This window comes from Maylandia zebra, linkage group LG5 (genome assembly GCF_041146795.1).
Source record: "Maylandia zebra isolate NMK-2024a linkage group LG5, Mzebra_GT3a, whole genome shotgun sequence".
NCBI classification, from domain to species: Eukaryota; Metazoa; Chordata; class Actinopteri; order Cichliformes; family Cichlidae; genus Maylandia; species Maylandia zebra.
Window position 1 is genome coordinate 38,825,835 of NC_135171.1, and position 23,707 is coordinate 38,849,541.

The 23,707-nt window shown below is 39.4% G+C and overlaps 1 protein-coding gene across 3 annotated transcripts in view; it reads right to left on the reverse strand.

The window, feature by feature from the left end:
* Positions 1–548: 548 nt before the first annotated feature.
* The window catches only part of LOC101483072 (protein phosphatase 1 regulatory subunit 1A), a 30,290-nt gene continuing 7,131 nt past the window's right edge, over positions 549–23,707 (reverse strand). For 2 of the 3 annotated variants that reach the window (XM_004547731.4, XM_076884324.1), the window contains exons 2-7: positions 16,527–16,587; positions 8,840–8,877; positions 8,610–8,673; positions 6,547–6,729; positions 3,715–3,843; positions 549–929 (exon numbers count right to left, since the gene is read on the reverse strand). In XM_004547731.4, coding sequence (XP_004547788.2) covers positions 859–929; positions 3,715–3,843; positions 6,547–6,729; positions 8,610–8,673; positions 8,840–8,877; positions 16,527–16,587 — 546 coding nt within the window. In that variant the 3' untranslated portion in view covers positions 549–858. Of the gene's footprint in view, positions 930–3,714; positions 3,844–6,546; positions 6,730–8,609; positions 8,674–8,839; positions 8,878–16,526; positions 16,588–17,179; positions 17,370–23,707 lie in introns of those variants that run through there. The other variant, XM_024802524.2, reaches the window with a different exon arrangement.

Consider the following 23,707-nt stretch of genomic DNA (forward strand, 5'->3'; position numbering starts at 1 on the left):
TTTTTCAGTCAGTTTAGTTTCACCTTATTTTGTAACTTTGGTAATCACAGCCACCCACACACCGTGCTTGTCTGCCCCACCAGGCAGGCTCGACAGTTTGAGACCCACTGGAGCCAAAGGAAATCATAATTATGATCAAAAATGGCTTTCTAGTTTCTTCCATGTGTTTAATCGACTAATTATTAATAATATAAATAAAATTGCAGTTGGCCTTAAAAATATTTGTAAATATCAACCGAGTTGTTCAAAAATCCAAATATAGGTTTACTATAAAATATCAATAAACCCACATTTATTTCTGTCTTTTCTGGTTGCTCATACGAGGCGGCATTTGAATTTAAATCGAAGTTTTTGTCTCTGGTTACTTACAAGGTTCTGATGCTATTTTATTGCTACGAGATGGAACAATAAATGTTGAATTCATGGCACGTATAAATTGATTGAAAATGTCTACATTGATTGCAAATAAAATATTTGTTGTCTTTGATAAATCAACGGGATATTAAACCTGTGACAGATTATGATAATATATGTGTGAGTAAGACATGAAAGCTTGTCCCATTAACCAGATAATAAATCCCAGTTGGGGGATACAATAGGCTAGTTTTAATTTAGTGCGGGGGGAGCTTTAACAAAAACAAACATAATTATAACAACTGTCTCTCTACACAAGATTTGTGACACAAAATAAATGTAGAAACTTTTGTTTTTTTTCTCAAGGTGGTAACTAAGGCCTGGCCGTAGAGGAATATTGAAGCCCTGATGTTTTGAAAAAGTGAATCTGCAGACACAATCTTCTGTCATTGTGTAGGGCTGACTGAGCAGACTGAGCAGCTTTGTGTTGCACAGAGGACTGCTCTATTTCTCTGTCTTCAGGCTGCATTTCTTTGTCTTCTCCTCTGCCGGCTGACTCACTCCTGCTTTTGTTTCTGCAGAAATATAGACAGAGACAAAAGAGTGAGAGAAGAGGCTGGAGGCTGACGCTGGAGATTTTAATGGACTTGTGCAAATAAACAATAAATATTTACAGCTTATTTAGTATTTCTCCAATTTTTTTCTTTTTGCTGCTGTGCTTTTTTTTGGGGGGGGGGTGTTGCATATGAACAATAAGGTAAGCGCGTAATCAACATATTGCTACATAAACATTACATGCATTTAGCTTTTTATTGAGTACTATGGGCATTAGTAAATTTATTATTTTATTAAAGCTTCCAGAATCACTGGGTGTTCACATGAGTACATGTCAGAAGTAGCAGATACCAGATGAAGCCTGAATTTAAACCTCTGGCGTGGGATCAATAAAATCAGGGGTTACCCTGATTCTGTCATATTCTCTATTTGCTGTCATCCCTCTAAACCTTCTGCCTGTTAAAGCGACATGATAAATGAAACAACAAACCCAAAGCATGTTTTGGAAAGCACAGGTGTGTTGATGATGCTCGATTTCCACTCAGGTGAAGTATTCAGCTGAACCAGGATAAAGCCCAGACCTGCATCTCTCTCTCTCACTCTGGCTATCTGTAGGTATCTGCACACTCATTGCTAATTTAGTATATGGTTGTCAACATTATTTTTTTTTGTCATGCTAAAATAAATAGCTAAAAATAACAGTCTCTTTCTCTGAGCTGAGTTCGGCTTTTGTCTGATATTTGAAGACTGAGTAGTGAAAAACTGAAGTGCAGTGTTGGGGAGTAAATGGTAAATGGCCTGTATTTGTATAGCGCTTCACTAGTCCCCAAGGACCCCAAAGCGCTTTACACATTCAGTCATCCACCCATTCACACACACATTCACACACTGGTGATGGCAAGCTACATTGTAGCCACAGCCACCCTGGGGCGCACTGACAGAGGCGAGGCTGCCGGACACTGGCGCCACCGGGCCCTCTGACCACCACCAGTGGGCAACGGGTGAAGTGAGTAACTGCATTTCGTTAAAGTTACCATTTAAATAGGTGATAATTAGAATACAGCTACTTTGTTGAAATAAATGGATTACACAACAGTCATTTCCAGTTTCATATGTTAGGCTATCCACACTCTAATTTTAGTAATTCCACGCATTGCCAGAAACCCAAACAAACGGTTCTAATGTAACAACGTCCTGCTAATTTTGGTGGCGTCAGTTAAACAATGGACCCGGAGCCAGCACAACAGAGGCAGCACTGCATGGGCAGGAATTCATTTCTTATTTGGCAATTCCGACACCACTTCACATTTAAAGAAGAAAGGAATGGGGGAATATGACTGTGCAATGCAAACTCTGTTTGCCAGCAACCAAGCTGCTCTCAGCATCAAACCCAAAGAAACATCTGGAAGTCAGTTCTTTTTAAAAAACAAATGTTAGCCTACTGCAACTACCTGTAGCTGAGGTAGCTACCTGGGTTATGTGCCACTTCAGTACCTTCGATCTACTATTGCTGTGTGATTTATTACTATTACTGAAGGCTACTCGCGATATACCAAGTAATCCAAAGTATTCACAGTATGTTGCTCACATTGAGTAACTTAACAGAATACATTACAAATTACATTTTGGTGCATGTATTCTGTAATCTGTAGTGAATGCATTTAAAACGTAACCTTCCCAACACTGCTGAAGTGACATCATACCTGGAGGGTATGTCCATCGTTTATATACAGTGTTTGGCATTTCACTGTCATGGTTTATAATATTGGAACACTTAAGGAAGTGAAGCATCATTAATTTTACTTGTGCTTTCCTTACTGTGACAGGTCAAAATGTGTGCTGTGAAAGATTTACAAGATGGAAAGCAGAGAGAGGAGACAGACTTGTTAACCAGCTGATAGTGGAGCTGGAACAGGTGTGCTGAATCTCTCTGATGACCCAAGACTTCACACCATGCATGGATAAATCAGATTGGGTTTTCACGACCCTAAACTGTGCTTCTCCAAACATAGCTCATTAAATGTAACTATGTAGTTGAGCTAAGATTTGTATTACTCCGCATCCATGAGGCCCACACTGTCGCTCAAAATCCAAATGTGTGAGAAATTAAGTCAAGTGAGTCAACCAGCCAAGTGGTGTGTTACCTGCAATGGTGAACTTGTAGTCACAGGTTTCCCTTTGCTCACATGACACTTACTACAGTTGAAATCAATGAGCAGCATTTGTATCATCCTATCAAATGATCAGTAGCCAGGAGTGAGCTGTGTTTGTCTCAGCATGTGAAATATGATTAAAAAAATTTATATGAATTTTAAAAGCGCAAGACTGGAGAGATGTTGGGCTTATTTCAGCTGTGGGTTCACTAATAAGACCATCAATGCCTCATGAAAGATTTTAGGACTCACAGCAAGTCATAGAAAAGAAATAATACATTTCAGCGAGAAAGAAAGAATGAAATACAGAAAGGGGGAAAAAAGACAAGCTCTACATGCTCCATTTGCACCATATGCCAGTATTAGCTCTCCTCCTGCCCCCTTTTCCCAAACCTGATTTTTCCACTCGTGTGTGTACCTTCCTCTCAGGGTATTTCAGCCATGTCGGTGCTCTGTGAAATGGGGATCAAAGCCACTTCACAGATGTTTGTTGACGAGCCATGATTATATGACAGCAAGCCAAAGCTGTTTCGCAGTTTAACAAATTTAAATAAATCCTGCCGGCTGCATGGAGGATGAGGAGTCCCCTGAGGAAAAGACCACGTTGGAGACATTTTCTGCAAAAAGCAAGGCTCTAATGACAGTTATGTACCTGCTTGTGCATTGTTTTGTTGCAATGAGGGATCTGCTACACTGGCAACACTGAAGCAATCCTCTTTCTCCTTGGTGAGGGGACACTCGAGCCCACCGGCAGCCTCTAATAGACTCTCCCTCGAGAACTCTGCAGAGGGCAGAAAGACGAATGGTAAACAAGATGGAATGGAAGTTCAAACTGAGTTGAAAAGGATGAAGATGTTTTCGTTATTTCAACTAGTCTCATCAACAATTGCACCTGAAGTGTCCAGTTGGTGATCTTTGAGCAAAGCTGCCAACAACTGATGTTAATAATCATTCATTTATTTCCCCTATCTTGCTGTTAACTCCTTTCACCCGGACTGAGGACTTAATCTGCAGCTCATCTATAAGGTGAATAATGCAAAAAGATTAAAAAAAAATGTCAGTGTAAAGCTTTTGAAGCTTTTACACCACAAACACATCTGTGTTACAGCGGATTTTAAAAAATGGCCCTGTGCTATTACAGCTTCAGAAAAAAAAAGAGTCTTGTCCACTCATGATGCATTAGTCCCGGCCAATTACTAAAGTGTACACAGTGTGTGCCGTGACCTTGTATCCACCTTCCATTACACTGAACTGTTATCCCTGACCCCGAAAAACTCACCTCTGGTTTTGTCATCAGACAAAAGCAAAGCCAGGAGATAGTATCTGTTATGGTGCTGCTTTGATCTATAGGAAGTGCTTTTTTTTTTTTTTTTTTTTTAATTAAAGGAGAGTCAACATTAGTACTGAATATTACAACAATCTGACAAAATATCAAAACCAAACTACCTGGGTACGGCTAATGGTTTCTGCAGTGAAACCCTGTATTTGGTGATGTTTCACTGGAGGCTGAAAAAGTTAATTCCTAATGGAGCCTTTGGGAGCACCCTGACCTATTTAATTTTTTTGGTGCTGTTTGTTTTGGCTCTAAAAAGGGCCTCAAGGACAGCCGGGCTGCTCTTTGATAATGCAGAGAAAGTGTTTCCTTATCTGGACAGCAAAGTGAACCGAGAACAGAGATGGTTATAAGACGTTTTCTTTTTATCAAATCATTTTAAATGATTTGTTGCATGATGTGTCAACATAATTACAGTATGTCATCAAAATAACATAAAAGTTAAAATATACTAATTATGTTAAGCTAACTATATTATTTGTACTAGATATTTCCTGTTTTATTCCATCTAGTCTATCATGCTAAACTAAACAAGCAGCTAGCTAAATTTTTATTGATGATACTGAGACAAATGTGGTTTCTTCACATCGTGACAAGGAAACGAACAATTCTTTTAAATTCTGACTTTTTTTTAAAGCATATTTCCTCATATTCTCCCATTTTTATCTGATGCCTTTGTTTCACGTCTACCCTCCCCCTTTTCTCCTGATCCATCATCGATTTACATACATTCCTTACAGACATCTTAATGTTTCTTGCCTCATTTTCTTCTTTACTTTTATCCCTTTTCCCCTTATCGAACACCCCAGGGTCATATTAATGTGCTGTGTTTGTTATTTCCAGTATTTTCAGCTTTTTATGATGTCACACGGCATGGCCTTCCATCTTCTCCTTCCACTTTAGGACCTTCATACTGCTTCATAACCATCTTTTCATTCGTTTCTATACCCTTTCCCCCCGCAGTCACCCCTCAGGCTTTATTCATAAATTAATTTATGTTTTGTAAGCAATATTTATTCCCCCTTATGCTGCACTGACTGACTGAGATACAAAAATCAAAAGCAACCAAGCAGATTTACACAAGTATTATATTCATGTCCAAATAAGGGAGAGGAAGTAGAAGTTGAGTTGGTTACAAATAGAAGGTGAGTAGTTTGTTTCCCAGTTCTTCCAGTCTGCATGAAGAAATGTTCAGAACCCCAAATTGTCTCTGTTGCATCCGTCAGAGTGTGAGCATAATAACTGAAAGTAATTAAAGGCATTTTAACAACAAAACATTGTATGACTGTGAGTGTGAATGTAAGTATTTTGATTGCCGTCCACTACATCACAGGGTTTTATAAAATCTCGTTAGATAATTAATTGAAATAATTGCTGAAATCCGAAGAGAACAAATATTTTACAAAAAACAGGAAAAGAGGAAATGTTTATGCTCATCCATCAAAAATCTTAGGGCCTCTCAGAAATATGCTCTTGTGCCCTTTGGAGGAGTTTGATTTGCAGGGTTGGGAAGCACAGGATTGAAAAACAGCAAAGGCACTGAGGCCGAGCAATATTCAGCTAACAATCCTCATAGGGTGCACAATTATAGCCGCTTTTCCACGCCTATAGCTGCCACTCAAAGCTGTTTTGCAGAACACGTTTTCATTCTGTCACTTTGTCAATGTCATGTCTGTTGGTATTGGTGAGTTCTTTGTTCTGCAGCTGAGGGATCTCTCTGCGGCTCTCTGAGCTTCAGGCTTTTCAATGCATGCAGACGGAGGGGTGGATCATTCTGTCCGATGTAATGATGGAAATGATGATTGCTTGTCGCTAAGCATGACGGTATGTAATGTAGGTAGTAGTAGAGGGTACTTTTTACCCGTTATTTGCAAATAACTCCTACCTACTGAAATCCACTATCACTCCAAAATATGATTTGATAGGTTGTAGAGGTAGATAAATATTCACTCATGACCATATTCACTGAAGATTATCTTAAGGGAAAATCAACATAAACACAGAAATACGGTAGGTCTCAGTGGACCAAGTGTTGAGTGTTAGTCTTTGTGCCTAAATTAGTACTGTAGCAGATTTTAAGGATGCATCTGTAGCTGAATAAGCAGCTGCAAGCACACAAATTAAATCCTGCTTGACAGCCTCCGCACATACCCTCCATTTGGCAACGCAGTTTCTCAAAGGCCTCTGCAGTGGCCTCATCGTCGTGGGGGAGCTCCTCTCCCGTGGGCACAGAGTCGGGGCTGGGCCGGTCTGACAGGCAGCTCTCTGAGGAGCATTCGTCTCCAGCTCCCTGCTGCTGCCTGTACAGGTGGTGCTCTACCAGGAACTGTAGCTCTGGGAGGTAACAGAAGAGGTAAAAGAAAAGCAGGGAAGAGAAGACGAAAATGACAAGAGGTTAGATAAGTGGAAGAGCTATCTTGCAAAGGAAGAGGAGGTGGGTTTGTAGGAATATTGAAGTTAAAGGGTAAATTTAAAGTGCAAAAAAAATCACTAGGGAGGTGAGAGTAAGGAAAGAAAGAGGTGTGAGATGAAGGCAGCCAATGGGAGAAAAGATGGGTCATGAATAGCACAAAGGTAACAGAAATGAAGGGAAGTGTAGGTGGAAAACATATTGTGGGTTAAGAATCTAATAAACTGGCAACATTTAATTAACCCCCTGCACAGTTTGGAGTGACAGGGCAGGTAAAGACACATCAGAGTTTGGATATGAATTCTTTAATCGCTGTCTCCGGCCTCCTCCATCTGTGGTTTATTAGTTTTAATCCCCTTGTAGTAGGAAACTAAAGCACACTGATTATCTCCTCTGCAAGAACTGACTCATCACACTCAGAGCATGCAGTTTAGCTGTAAAACTAATTGAAAAGGAAATATCCTAGAGCTTCCTATTTCTTTTATCTCGTCTTTAATGTTCTCTTGATTCACTTTTCGTAAACGCTCCATGTTATTGCACGTACTTTGCATAAAACCATTTACATGTTGTGTTTGTATGTAAGCTGAATTGGTCTCTTAAAAATGGATTTGCATTAAATTGCTGGGTCCAAGTACCCCAAAAAAGTAGAAATAAAGATAAATAAATAATTTGCCTGTTTCATGTGGTGCAGGACCTTAATCTCAAAATTAGAGACCCACTTTTTAAACTGAAAACATAAAAACTGGGACGAATTCTCATAAGATAATGGGAAAATGAATGAGTGTTGGATTGAGTGCCGACCGGGTCCACATATAACACTCAACACCAATAACAACATGTCATCAACTTAAATGAGAACACCTGGACTTCCACTGGATGTTTTTATTTGGGTAACGTTTGGATTTGATTCCTTTAACAAAAACTACTTCTATAACAATTTTAATGTTGAGAGGTTTAAATGTGGAGTGATCCGGCTAACACTGGCAAGCCACCCTCTTAGCGAATAGAAATCTTTCATTTTGTGCCAAAAATTTACTTTTTTGAACTAATGCACTTACTGTATGTATGAGGCGTCAGCTAGTTAGTTTATTTTTTTTATCTTGGTGTTCCATCAGCTTTTTGCTGAGCAATATATAAAAAAAAAACCCTTAATACTAACTAATATACTGCAATAGTTTTCGATTTCAATTGGATTCAGTGCTACTTATATAGCACCAAATCACAACAAGAGTCACCTCAAGGTGCTTTATATTGTAAGGTAGACCCTACATTAATACATACAGAGAAAAACCCAACAATCATGTGACCCCCTATGAGCAAGCACTGTGGCAACAGTGGGAAGGAAAAACTCCCTTTTAACAGGAAGAAACCCCCAGCAGAACCAGGCTCAGGGAGGGGCGGGGCCTGTTGCGACTGGTTGGGGTGAGAGAAGGAAGACAGGTTTTGGTTGCAACAATATTTTTCTGTGTGGTAATGAATAGTGTTAGTCATAAAGAGCTGATTTATGATCAGTTGGTGTTTTATCAAAAGAGCACACAACAATTTAACAGAGATTACACAGAGTACTGGTTTATGGTACTTATTATCATTTTGACTTGAGCAGCTTACTAACCTTCTTCTTCAGTCATTACCACAGTCTTCACTGTCTTACAGTAAAGTAGTGACAGAGTATAAAGCATTGTCCTCCAAAGCCAAATGTGACTTTTGCATTTGTTTCTCAAGCACCAAAAGTGTGCTATAATACTTAAAGTACCAGCATCACAGTTACTGTAGTATTGATGGCAATGCTTATAAAATAACTCACCTTTCATTGTAGGCGTTCCCTTTTGCCCTTTTCGCCGTTGCCGAGGAGAGTTCAACAAGGCTGCCTGTGAAATATCAGCGCTGCGCGTCAGCTGGGCAGAGAGCTCTTAGATTGAAGATATTACTATAACATAGAACTAGCTTAAAATTGAAACCCAGAATTCACATAATTTCATTTTCGTAATCTTGTTACAACAAAATCAAACTTTAATAGACAAGAAACTAGATTACCTTGTACAGCTGATTTGGGAGACGATCTTCATCAATTTCTATGAGAAAGCAAACAATAGAATAAGTACAGGATTAAATTATGAAAAGGCAGACACACACACACACACACACACACACACACACACACACACACACACACACACACTTGATAACTGCACAGAAAGTTTCCACGTATTTCACAGTCTGATTTTAACAGCTTATTCTTCAGTGTGAGAGCACTGTCGCTGGAGCACTTGTGTGTTTGAACAGTGTGGAGCACAATGGATATATGGTGACCTCCAGCCAGATGGTTATCTGACACGCTGTAACCACAAGCACTGCAATATGGTTTGCTCCATTTTTATCCAGAATTGTTGGTCATAATGTTTTATTTTTCATCATACGTCTGAAGGATTCTTTTTATGATCCACTTACATCTTTCACATAGACCCCTGTATATGCTCAACAGCTGTTCTCAGATACACACCTAAGCACGTGCAACACTCTTAAAGGGAAGTAAATATACATCATACTGTGGTGCACTCTTGAGCAGAGCTTAGTTTGACTGCAATTATTCACATATTATATAGATGCATAAAATTCTTAAGAATTTTAAAATGTTCATATAAAGTATAAAACTTTTACAGCGAGGGAAAGAATCTAAAAGACTAGGCTACAGCTGCCTGAAACACTGAAATATTCTTTATTTGTTGTTAAGCTAATTTAGTTTGATGAAACTTGTGTGCTTGTACTGAAATTACATTTTAAAAGCAAGATTTTTACTTCTAGTTAATCACTTACAGAGTTTTATAGCACTGTTTATTTGAATACAGTTTTTACTTAGCAGTAGAGGACAGGTCCAGCACAATATGAAGTATGAATTCTGAAGCTCACGGGATGAAGAAAAACTCAATAAAAAATCAATATATGAAACACGGCTTTGTTCGAAACAATGAAGAACCGAGAAGGAAAGAAAATACAGCTCACCAGAGTACAGTGAAACCATTAACCGGGATCAATAGCGAGCGTTTTGAACTTGGATCCAAATCAACGTTTTACAGCTTTAAACTTTTTTTTTCTAGGACACCACCTTGTTGCTTGGCAACCTATGCATCCCCAGGCATTGGGAAGGCACTGTGTGTGCACCAAAATATTCCCACTAAAAAGTATGTGTTAGACTGCTGAAAAATGCCACTGATGTGCTTGTTTCTTTTTTCATCATCGCTCTCTCTCTGTCTCTCTTCACCACACACATGCATGGGGGTGTAAGAAACACGGTATAAAAGCCAATAAATGTCATTTAAAAAAAAGATTCATCCCCGTGAAGCCGAATCCTATTAACACAGCATCCCGGGAGTTTTAGAAGGTTCATATGACATTATGGATGTTTTTCATATTAACTTGTGGGCTCTCCTTTACGTCTCCGGATCATGTTTGATAAAACAGTCTGAAATTATCAGTGAAAAAATACGTGTATTCTATGTTTCTTGAGCAGCACTAAAACCTCTCACTGTGTTTGCTATGAGAGGCTGCAAATATTATCATTAGAGTAAATATGTCCTGCAATCCTCAATATGATAAACTGAAGAAAGTGGCTGGATGCACGGTTGTGAAAATATATGTTAAAAGGTGGTCTTGTAGAATTTTTCACATTAAAAGCTTGATAAAGTTGATATATGATAAAGTTGCCTCAGTAAGAGGCTATGGCCTTATTTCTATGTAGAGTGTAAACCATTAACTATCATTAGCCAGAAAAACAACAAAACAATATCCATACTCGCTGTAACACCTGTGGCTCAGGTGGTGGAATTGGAAGGTGGGTGGATTGAGCCCACAGTGTTATGCAGTCTGAATGCTGAAGTATTCTTAAGATACTGAACCCCATATTGCATCGTGTGTGTGTGTGTGTGTGTGTGTGTGTGTGTGTGTGTGTGTGTGTGTGTGTGTGTGTGTGTGTGTGAAATGAAATAGATAAAAGTGCTGCATGAATGTGATTGTGGTTGGGTGAATAAGACTTGCCTGGGTATACAGAAGGCTGGGGGGAAATGGTCCCCTGCATCCTTGACCCTAATTAAAAACTTGCTTATGTTTATGTTCAAATTCCTATTACTTACAATATATTGTTAATTTTTTTAAATATGGTCCCCAGAAGGACAGTTAAGCTAATTTTGCTTTAGTGCAAGCCTTACCCTAACAGTGACGCAACCCTCGTCAGATTCATGTGCTCGTAACATCTGATTGCATAACAGCTAAAATAATATATACCAGTCTTGTTATCTTGTTGTTTACTCAAATAACAATCATTTCAGTTTTATGATGTGAAATATAGACATGTTGCAAAATTATTGTGACGTTCAGTAGACGTAAAGAAAAAAAAGACGGTCGCCTGGCAAAATACAACCGCTTCAGTGGACCAAAATTGTGCGTCCAAAAATGAAGTATAAAAGATGTCACTCTGACATCACCTCAAGCAGCAGGATACTATTTGACATTTTAGACTGCAGCCCAAAATGTATTTGTGGTTATCTTAGTTTTTCTTAGGTTTTATGATGATTTAAGTTAGTATTTGGGATAAGCACAAGTTTTAAAATGTTTAATTAAATCAAACAGCACAACTATTAAAATGTGTAGCAGTAGAAAAGCTAAAAAATAACTTGGGTAAAACAGAAAAATTGTTCACATGGCTGATATTCAGATTGTTTTGTCTCGTGTTGGGCCCATCTGTGATGCAGAATGAGAGAAAAGGCCAATAAAAAAAGCCTTTTCAGCACTGATGAGTCTATCACTGCAGCTCCCAGCTGACTGTCTGACACGACGCCAGATGAGAACAGAGAGGGTCTTCTGCCTCCACTTTACTCTGCCAAGCCGCTCCAATTTAGCTATGCACTGCTGGTGTCTGTTTGAAGCTGGCCTGGTATATCTGATAAAGAAAAAGCAGCCTTGCAATAAATGAAAAAGAAACACTGTTCTCACACTTTGCATCTGAAAGGCTTGTTTTTCTGTGTTCATGTTGCAGTTTGTTACTGTTGGTTACAGAGAAGATGGGAGGTGAAGTCTTTGGTTTGTGGACAAATAATAATTGCCTGCTTTTAATTTTAAAGGCAACATTGTTCCTCCTCCTACACTCAATCCCCAACAAACCAGCAGCCACTTAATGCATAAGGCAGATATCAGCAGTTTAAACTCGAACAACCGTATAATGTTGAAATGAAAAAAAGGCTTAAGGGCTGGAAGTCTGTGTCTAAAGACTGATCAGAAAAGTGTCTTTCCTCTTGCATATAACAGAAAACCCACTTTATTATTAATAGTATGTGCATTTTAATCAGCGCACACACCCACGCGCCATTCTTTTTTGTTATGCTTTGTTTTGTTTTAATATGCTTATTTGTATTCTTGTCAGTAGTCACTTGGCTTAGGTACAAAGATTCAGTCTTGCCTAAAGCTGTTGTTTTTAGGCCTGCACCTAAAAACAGCACAACACAAAACTTCCTGACGCCTTTTGGATTTAACATAAACACAACAATCACGCTGTTTTTAACATCCATGGCATTAAAATAGAGTGTAACATAAATACGTTCTTTTACTTTGTGCACAAAGTGGTAGGTCTGTGAAGAGTGTGCTATTTAGTTTGTCTTATTCTTAGTGAAACATGGTCTGTATGTGTAATATTCAGAAGACTACACATATATATGATTATATCATATCATATCATGTTGGAAATTCCTACTAGTTTTAAATGTGCCAAAGTGTGTCAGGTGCCAGGATCCACTCCTACAAAGACAAGCTGCTGCTGCTTGTGCTCATGTTATGTGGTTAAAGTATTTCATATATAAGAGTTCCATAAGTGACGCTGCTCTTTTGCATTTGGAGAAATGTGAACACATTTTTAAAAACTAGTGCAACAAGCAATTAAAACCTTGATTCCTTAATTAAAGAGCACTAATATCAGAGCTGCCATAGTCAGTAGATATTTATGGAGCTGTGATATACCATTTGTGCATACTGCAATATTCAATAAATAATATGTGATGAGATTTTTGGGCCACCACTGGGTTTGAGATACGGTAGAAAAATCTCTCATAGACTTTCAATATGGTAATCAGCATGTAATTTCAGATGCAGCCATTATGGCAAAGTTTAATTTACTGTAATGAATCAAATATTTCTTTTTCATTTCACTCAGCTCTCCTCGTCTCACCCTAAGAGTAAGTAAAGCTGTTCTTCAGAGAAAGCTGTAGTGAAATTCACCACTCGCTTGTAATAAATTCAGTTTCCTCATTATTTAGCCTGCAGTCTGCGTCCCAGTTATGTATAGCTGTTCCTCTGATGTGCTTTTGGGGTTCACAGTGCACAGGACAGAGCAATCTGCAGCACATTAAATAATGCAGGAATCCGTGTGATGTGGGGCACAGCAATTCTGCACCAGCACAGCTCCTCTCCCTCATCGTCATGTGTGCTCCCCATCCCCCTTTCCGTTGCACATCCGTGTTCTGTCTCACACACGTACAACTGTCTCGGGCTCTGATTACATGTCAGTCTTTGCCGCTGCTAGTGAGGATCACAGGTAGCATAAAAGACAAAGGTAGCTTGTGGGGCTGGAAAGTAAAGCCAATGGATAAATGCCTTAAGCCTGCCTGATTTTTAATGGCCAGCAGGGGGTGAATCCTTTGGTTACAAAAAAATCAAATAAAATCAAATAAAATTGGAGTGCTTAAAAGTTTATGGGAAAGCAGCCAGCAGCTATGTTATGTTTATAAAATAAAAGCATCAATAGAGTTCAAAAAGAAGATTATCCAGGGTATTCTAATGCTTTTAAGCCAGTGAGCCTGCTGAGCTCTCAAAGTCACTTCTTGCTCTTTACATGCTGTTTTGAAACATCAAGAGGCCAACAGCTAAAACAGCTCCAGTCGAGATGTCACGATTCAGTTTCACTAACCAATCGCCAATTTTACGGTGGCTGGTTTTTTACTGCCTGTGGTCAATACTGGTACCCAGTTTTTTCTGCAAAAAAAAAGAATGAAAAATATATATTTGTCACTATCTGATTTCTATATTTTTACATTATAAATAAAGATAAATAGAATACACTTTATAATTCCCTGAGGCAAAGTTATCAATCTCTCTGCTCAGTTAGATCTCAGTAATGGTTTTCAAAGAGGTGTGAAAGGAACACTAGTGATCTACAAACCACAGCAAGGAGCCATGACAATAATTTGCTATAAATTATTATTATAATAAAATCATAGTGTAGAAATTAAAAGTGTGTACTTATAAATGGGCACCATTGTGACAATAACACTACCTGTATGAGGCATGTAGTGCAACAGTGTCTTAGCAGTGTGCCTCCCAAGATGTGTCTGAGTAAAAAACTGTCACCGTGTATCTGTCAGGAAATCACTCACGTCTCGCTGGTACAAAAAAAACTATTCCTGCAGACCAGCTTAGCAAGCTAACTGTGCTTTACTAAGGGCTATTTGAGTCATTCCTCATTTTAAGTGACACTAAGGCAAAACAAGGTAAATCCATATTATGGGATAAGTGGAAAACTTCTCTCCTGTACGATTCTGTGGAACCTAAGAGACCTTTTGGTCTCTAGTACGTTTAATAAGTTTAGAAAGAAAAAAAAATGTTTAAAAGACATTTAAAATCAGAAGCCTGCAGTCAGTATCATCTTTTTCTATCAGGGATCAGCACAGCGGCTCATCTGCCTCCATCTCCAGCTCCACCTCCTGTCTTTTTGTTAGTGCCACCATCTCCAAACCATACATCATAGCAGCTCTCTTGTAAACCTTCCCTTTCGCTCTTGCTCTTGTCTTTCTGTCACAAATCACCCCTGACACTCATTTCCACCCACTCCGCCCTTCCTGCACTCCTTTCTTCACCTCTGCTGTGTACTGTTCATTGCTTTGGATGGCTGACCCCAGGTGTATCAGCTCATACACCTTCACTACCTCTAATACCTGCGACTTAACCTTTCCACCCGTCTCCCCTCATTCACACATACATATTCTCTCTTTTTCCTTCAGTCCCTGGAATCAGTATAATAAATATAAATGTAAGTAAATTACACTTTTATGTTTTGTCCATGCTTATTCATCCTCCTATTCATTTTTTTCTAAAATGACTTTGCCCGCTGCACTCCTCTGCACACCCTCTCGAGTTCCTTATTTTTCTTTTCTCGTCTCTGATCTATGAAGCTAAGGGGATTGTTGAGGTTTTGCTCCGCACTTTTATTCAGAGATCAAGGTTGACTTTGAGACTCTGCACATGCTCAGTGTCCAATTACTGACTCAAATAAATGCAGAGGCACATGCACTTGTGAGCACACTTTCACAGTGGTTTTCAGACACCAGGCATATCACAGGAAACACTTATTCTTAATCTGTCCAAATTAGACTGTTGTTCTTTGCAAGATAAAAAAGCAAAGACATGTCATCTTTCTGTGGTAAAATGCTTTGATATGAAGAAAATAATAGTTGTGTTCCCCGAATCGGTCCTCAGTGACGCAAAACACTTGTTTTTTTCTTACTCAGCAGGGAGTATAACCCTCAGTTTCCTGACCTAAAAATGACTGTTTCTGCCCCATTGCCTGCTGATCATCTGTTAATTCTGCAGTAGGTCACATTACACACTCACAGAACAAAGTAAAGCAGAGGAAGCAGGGAAGCATGACTCATATAACAGGATAACTCTCAGGAGGTCCAGTGTTGTGTTTGATCATTAGATCCCATGAGAGGACGCGCACCAGGCTGTTTTATCTTGCTTTGTTGCAGCAGGAAGATTCATTTGGTGCATGATAGAGTTTAGATGCAACGTCACAACAAGCAGGAGAAGATATCAGTGTGAAACATACAGTACTGTAATTGAGGTAATTTGACTGAGAGTGGGCCTGAATTAATTTTGCATCTCATAGTAAGATTTTCAGTGAAGAAGTGCTTTAAGGTAAGAATTACAGGTTTGGCTGTGAGCTGTGGGAGGTTAGGCATGTAGTTGTGATATCTGTGAAACTGCACAAACTCTATTTGTGCAGGTTTATTAACTCGTCACTTTTTTGAATAAGGGGACCCTTCATTACCATAACGGTAAAAAACAAAGAGACGAAAGCACCTAAACCACCTTTCTCAAGGTGAAAAGTGGTTTCACCCAAAATAATGGAAATGGTACCTGACTGACCTTGAAGCCTTTATGTGCACACACTCGAGCAAAGATGAATGAGTCTGCTTACAAATGACCGAGTGGATCAGCAGTGCTGTTTTTTAAATTCTAAGACTGAATTCAGCCTTGAGTAAAAAATGCAGTTATCTCATAATTTTGAATGAGGTCACTCAAAAGGGCGCAAACAAAGACGACTCCGGCAGGTAAGCTGAGCCTTTCGGCAAAATGCTTAATTCCATTATGCGAATATAGTTGGGCTACTGTGCACACACCTGATAAGAGTCCTCTGTAATGTGAATGACTGCTGCTCACCTGTCATTTAGCACAATAAGGGATAAAATAGTTAGCAACACTTGTAAAAGCACAATATCAGCTCAGCTGCTTGCTGCTCAAACCATAGCTCTCAGAACTGTATGTATGTCTCTCCTGTGCTTAAAGAAAGCCAAATTCTGCTTTCTTAACAACCTGTCATTATGTCAGCCCACAGATAATGAACACAGAGTAAGTTGATACACAAGTGACAAATATAGTGTGCGTGTTTGGGTTTCCTTACCTGGTGATGATTGATCACTGGATGCCACTAAAGTGGCGGGCGTGGGTCTTCGTCTTCTGATCTGAAAAAGGTTGAGAAATCGACAATTTAAAGTGCGACTTTAATCTTTACTGGGCTGAAAAAAACCTTGAGATCTTTGATGTTCTCACAAATTTTAAAAAATAATTAACTGGTACATAATAACTCAGGCATTTATGCTTTACGTTATCACAGCCACACCCATCAATTTTTATGCTTTTTTTTTCTACCCATCAAAATGCTAAGCAACACTACAGCAATTTCTCATATTTTATCAACTAACCAATGAGGAAAAGTCTAGACTTGTTTGCCCGATGATCAATTCAGTATCCTTGTTCTCTGCATGATGCTGTCAGACCAGCCTGGACCTTTGTGTTTGGTAGTTAAACACTCTGAAGATGCCTGAGCTGAACAACAGCAATCCTGCAGTGCTGAGCATTGAGAGCAGCAGGGCAGCATGCCGCCTCCTACTAGCTTCTTCTACCACTGTGGACTGTGCTAGAGACCATTCTGGGACAAAATATTAAAGTACATGCATTTTGTATTTCTGTATGAAACACACTGACTTTACACTTTATTAGCTACAGCTTACTAATATTGTGTTGGACCCCTTTTGTCCTCAAAGCTGCTTTCACCTTAAAAACAATGTGCCTGAAACATTCCTCAGAGATTTTGGTCCATATCGACATGACAGCATCAAACAGTTGCTGCAGATTTGTTAGCTGCACATCCATGATGCCCATCATGTTCCACCACATCCTAAAGGTGCTCTATTGGATTGAAATCTAGTGACTGTGGAGGCACATTATCCCAATGAAAGAACCATCAGAACAAGCGGTACTAAGGGCCACTAAATGTGCAAGTAAATATCCTCTATACCAGGGGTGTGCAACTCCAGGCCTTGAGTGCTGATGTCCTTCAGGTTTTAGATATCACCCTGGGTCAGCACACCTGAATCAAATGATTAGTTTATTACCAGGCCTCCGGAGAACTTCACAACATGTTCAGGAGGTAATTTAGCCATTTGAATCAGCTGTATTGGATCAAGGACGCATCTAAAACCTCCAGCACTTGAGGCCTGGAGTTGCCTAACCCTGCTCTACTGTTATACCACTGCCTAAACAGGTGATTCAAGCCAAGCTTTCATGTTGTAAATTTGAAACTCATCAGATCAGGGAATGCTTTTCCAGTATTTTATCCTCTAGTTTTGGTGAACAGGTGAAAAATGTAGCATGTAGGTTGCAATGAGTGGTTGTTTGAATTAGTGTTGCCTTCCTATCAGCTCATAGCAGTCTGATCATTATCCTATGGCCTCTGGCATCAACAAGGCTTTTTCTCCCAGGGAGCTGCTGCTGTATTTTTTTTTCTGACCATATTCTGTAAACCCTAAAAATGGTTGTGCAGGAAAATCCCAACAGATCAGCAGTTTCTGAAGAACTTGCATCAGCCTGTCTGGTATCAAGAACCATGCCACATGTAAAATCACGTTTCTGCCCCATTCTGATGCACGTTTTGAACTTCAGTAGGTCACCTCAACAGTGTCTACATGCCTAAAACTTAGTTGCTGACATGTTATTAGATATTTGAATTAATGAGCAGTTGCAAACGTGTACCTAACAAACTGGCTGTTGAATGCATGAACCACATCAAAAAATGTTACAAACATCAAGACCTTTGTTGGCCGATGACCATATTCAGATATGTTGTGCTTTGTAAAATGACTGAATATGTCTGACACGGAGTATAACGTTTGCGTTTCAATGGGAAAATGTTTCTTCTCAAAGATTTCTATATTTCTGAGCTCATAACACAGACCCGCTGGACTGGTGGCTTTAATCTACCCACAACCTAAACTGCATTTTTTTGCTGCTGATGGATCGTTTTAGACCCAACATGACAGCAAAGACGTGCAATTGGTGAATGAAATGAGTACAGCACCTTTCATAGCTTGCTAATTTCCCTTTGGCTTCAAAATCAAATGATGACATTTCAATTATGTTTTGTTCACAAAAAGGCTGTGATATAGTAATTTAAACAGAGCAGGAATTTAAACAGACAGTCAATTATTCACAAACACAGGTGCACACAAAAGCACAGACATAGCAAACGGGGTTGCTGACTAATGCTGCATGTCATGTCTGCTTCTGTCCTCCGTGCATCTTTCCTAAATGCTGCTTGTGCACTGAAAACAGAGCAGTCGACCTCAGGCTACACAGTGTAGCATCACGTGGTAATTCTTGTTACAATTAAATGGGCTAGTAACGAATGACTTCAGAAGATCCAAATTTGATCAAAAATTGAGAGTTTTAACAATATCTTAAGCTGTATCAGAGAAAAACAAATATGACAACAAATATGTCAGATGAGAATCAGTGATTAAATCAGTGGCACGGGTTTGAGTTCAAGTCTTTGGTGAGGCTGAAAAGTGCACAAAGCTGTTTTAGACTTATTTCTTCTGGATTGTTGCACTATCTGGTCTCTGCAGACGTTATTATTGCAAAAGTAACATTTCCCCTGAGGTGACTCACATATAATAAATCAGCAATTGGAGCTGTGCACGGGTATAGACCTAAATTGATTAGCTTCACTCCGTAAAGACGGAATACAGATGTAACTACGTAACAATGGAAATAATGTGCAGTAATGAAAAATGAGCAGTCAGTTGTATCGCTGAGGCAAAGTCTAATTGGGTATTCAGATTTGAAGAGGCTTCATTGCCTTTGAAATCACTACCATGGAGCACAAGAAATCCCTGAATGAGAGGAGACGCCGAGTGTCTTTCTGTTAACATACAGGCAGATATTTTACTGCTTTGAACACTTCACTTTGGAGAAAATTGCTGACCTCATATCCTGAGACACGTGTCAGTGAGAGCTCCCTGTGACTGCAGCCTTGTCTTTAGGCTTGTGATTTTTTTTCATCTGTCTTGTGTTGTATAAATGCTCATGGTAGTTTGCTTTCACAGTAATCGCTGTGTCAAAACACAAGCTGGCTCCTCTGCAAGTGATTGTGTGAAAATTGTGTCAATTGGATAAGATTTTAGTTGTATATAAACACTAATAAATCCAAGCAGCCAAATTGCTAATTTTGGGAGAGTCAGTTCATCCATCTGTTGTCGCTGATGCTCATCCGAGCTGATATCAGGTGAAAAGCCAAGTGCAGTCTGGACAGGTCAGCAGTCCATCACATCACTAATACAGAGAGAAGAACAACCACTGATCCACACCTTTACTTTAGCTGTTCTGCACAGAACAACCTGAGCTGACAAACAGGCTCAAAACCAGAACTGTTTTGCTGTGAGTCAACAATGCTCACCACTTTCCCATTGGGCTCTCTGCCACTATGCAGTACAATACCTGTTCAGTACAAAATCACATACAAGCATATACAAAATTAACTGCCAAATAGCCAAGACCGAATGAAGCACTGAGCAGGCATCACTGCCCTCTTGTCTGACTGCAGGTTGGCGCTTTTCTTCGATTTCTGTTGAAATCTCACTGAGAAAGCAAAATGTGCACCGATGTGGCCTTACACAGAATGAATGGAAATAAAGCACTCTGGTATATCGTTGGTTTTTAAATGTGCTATATAAATAAAGTTGCATTGTATTGTATATTTCAGTACCGCCTGGTGGTTAGCTGATGAGTGCCAGCAGACTAGTCAGCATCTTCCATGCAAACTAGCGATCAAAGCAATCAAAAGGAGGTTTTGGTCACCTGGTGACCACAAGCAGCTTCCAGAAACCCCTCACCAATCGGTTGGAGAATTCACATTTGTCCTTAGTGATCAGAGGTTGCCAGGTGGTGTTGGGTGGCTGGTCTCTAACTCTGTGTGACTGAGGCCTCCCATATGGAAAAGATATATATAAATCTTATAAAGTTTGTATCTGTCTTGTTTGAAACTTGTATGAAAAGCATATAAGAGTGAAAACAGATAAAAGATCGCTTGAAAATTATATAAATGAAACTTGTATGTTTTGGATACTTCCTAAAACAACATATGAAAGTAATGAGAAAGTGGCCACTTTCATGAGTAAATCATATAAGCCTTATAAGATTCACTATATGAAGCAAGTTTTTCCTATTTCGTTGGCATATGGGCTGCTGATCCGATGTGGAAGGTTTCTTAGGAATAGCACTCAAAACTGCAGCTAATTTTGTGTAATGTCCCTTTAAATGACAATAAATTTTACATTCTCAAAGTAATTTAAGTGATTTCTCCCCCTGAAGAATACATATTATCTTAATTGATTTATCTGGTATGTTTGCAGCTTACTTAACCTCATGAGAAGCAGGGCTCAGAATCGAGAAAGCCGCAATAGAAAAACACTCTTGTGTATACTATACATCTTGCACTAATATTTAAGCCCTGTGCGTGTGTGTTTTGTTACCATTTCAGAAAATCCACCCCGCCAGCTCACATTAAAGCACAAACAGGCATGGCTGTGTAGAAGTGATTATTCCCAAAGACATTATCCTTCTTCTCACCCGGCAGCAGAGCAAACTCACTGATCCTTCACTCGCATAAATAACCCAGCTTACTGGACTGCTCACCCCCCTCAAACCGCCATGCCTGCCTTTCAGCCCACAATCCATTTAAAATGGACTTTTGCGCTCTTCACAACAACGAACAAAAACAGCCTGTGAAAGTGACGGGTGGGCAGGAAAGGCTGTGCATGCCTGGTATTTCTGATGTGTGGGGAGCGGCCAACAAAACACCTCTGACTGGTAAATGTAGGTCAGGCCACAAGGCGGTAGGGTCAAAGTCTTCTTACAACGATGCCCGCGAGTTGTTTGGATGTACAAAAATAAGATTAAAAATGACAAATTACATCCACCATTAGAATTTTTCTTTTCCTCTTGACTTCATTTTGCATGAAAAACAGTGAGACTAATTTTTGTAATGCTGGAACAGCAACAGCTATCGTTCAAACAATGACTGGAAAATGTCTTTAAAAATAAATAAAACTCAGCTCTGAATGAGTACAATACTTATTTTAAGACTATGGTCCATGTTGTCCCTTTTAAATTACAGGATGAAAGTTATCGTATGTGATCAAACTAATAATGGAACAAAACACTTCTTTGGACAGTTTTACATGGAGTCTCCTCAAACAGCGAGACACTTCTGTTCTCACACTTGAACTCTAAAAGCATCTGAGACAATCTAAAACAAGATGGAGGACAAGCACTCAGTTATGAGCGCGCTAATCTTTGCTACTAACTTGAAAGCTGCAAGTTAAGGAGCCATTTTTATAGAGAGCCTGCAGGCTCCCTACTAATCCCCACTAAGTGTTGTCATGCAGGCCATGTTTCAGTACACTTTGTCAGATGCCATCACCGTCTCTCCGTTACACACATGGTGTCTCTTGGCATTGATGCCTTGACAAATCACCTGCAGCAGCATTAGACAAAGTAAGAATATCACCTCGGCTTACGACCTACCAAGTGCATGTTTCAAAGTTGAAGTGATGCTGGTTGCACAACTTGCAGGTTTGTGTATAATAATAAGTTTCAGGTGAGTGAGTGATAGAATTAACGTCCTCTAGATCTGTGTTTCTTATTTGCTGATAACGTTCATGCACTAAAAATGACCTTGTAAGGGCACTAAAAATATTACATTCGGTTACATTTAAATTTGTTTTTGGTTGAAATATCTCTGCACACCGACAAATGTTGAGCTGAGAGTGACACCCCTGTCTTAACAATGTGATAATCGGATGCAACATGGCACCTTCTGGATAGATGAATCCCCCGAAAGGCTTTTTAAAAATGTAATTTATTAACACCCAGACAGTCAGTTACCAGTACACTGGTAAGCTAGCCGACTACATGGCATTGCCAGCTTATTCAGGCCAAATTGTCAGATAGCATACAACAAATAAAGCTTAGTTTGGTTTAGAAAAGGCTAGAAACATGATTTCAGCTCCTGTGCTCTGTAAAGGAAAGTGTAAATCGGGACGTATCTGTGGCACTTTGTCTACATTGTTTAGACAAAAATACTCAAAGAAGAAGTTTAAAGATCTCAAATCAAAATTTGCACAATTTAAAAATAAATGCACATCAGTGGCAAGTATGGCATTCATCTTCATTAAATAATGACCATTGATAATCTGCTGTACTTGAAGGTTGTTCCTGGAAATCGCCTCCCTGAGGCAATAAAGGAAAGGTGTTTAATAGCTATGTTCTCAGTAAAGAACAAAGACCACCTGCATGGGGAATGCGAGGACGGACATTGTCTCAGCACTTAATTGTCCATAATAAAATTATTTCAATATGTCACAATTCATCATCTAAACAGGGAATATATTCCTTTCATTTATGAGCGAAGCTTCTTCAAGCGAGCGCTGCTCATGTAAATGAAAGATGGAGTTTAATATGAGCTCTCTGCAGGACAATGAATAAGATTTGATCCTTACACAACTGAAATAACTCTGTTAATCAGCTTATAAATACTCCAATTAATTCCTCACAAATAATAGCACTCAAGGAATATGTGAATTTTTTAGATATTTTATGTTTCCTCCTGGGGAAAGCCACAAAGTTCATCAATCAAAATTTAGCTGGAAACACTGGGCTTGCTTTTCTTAGCATAAATACTAAAACAAAGTGAGACAGATAATGTTCTTTGCTCATCCACAATCAGCAAACCTACATATCTGAAGGTAATTTCCCTCAACGGTAATCCAACAGCAGAAATCCGTCTGGTGTGACTCGATCAGTGCAGTAGGGGAAGAGGTAAAATAATGAGTTGGACTGATGATGGATCAAGGCTTTTCTGTGAGTCAGGACTGTAGCGTTGTCAGGTTTCCGGTTATTGTCATGGCTGTGTGCAGGCAGAAGGAGAGACAGGACCCAAAATGCAGGACTCGGAGGCAGACATTAACTCAAAAGATTCAGCTTTATTGCTGATAGCAACAGAACAGGAGCCTCACTAAACTGGGAGTACAAAAACCAAACTAGCTAGGCAGGCAAGCAGACAGAACACATAGTTAACATGAAAGTAGAAGATGTTAACGACACGACACTGACACAAAGACACACTGGGCTTAAATACACTGAGGGAGTCATCAAGGAATTAGAGACAGAAGAGGAACACAGCTGGAAGGAATAAGACCTAAAGCTGGAACACTGACATCAGACAGGAACAAGAACCTTCAAAGT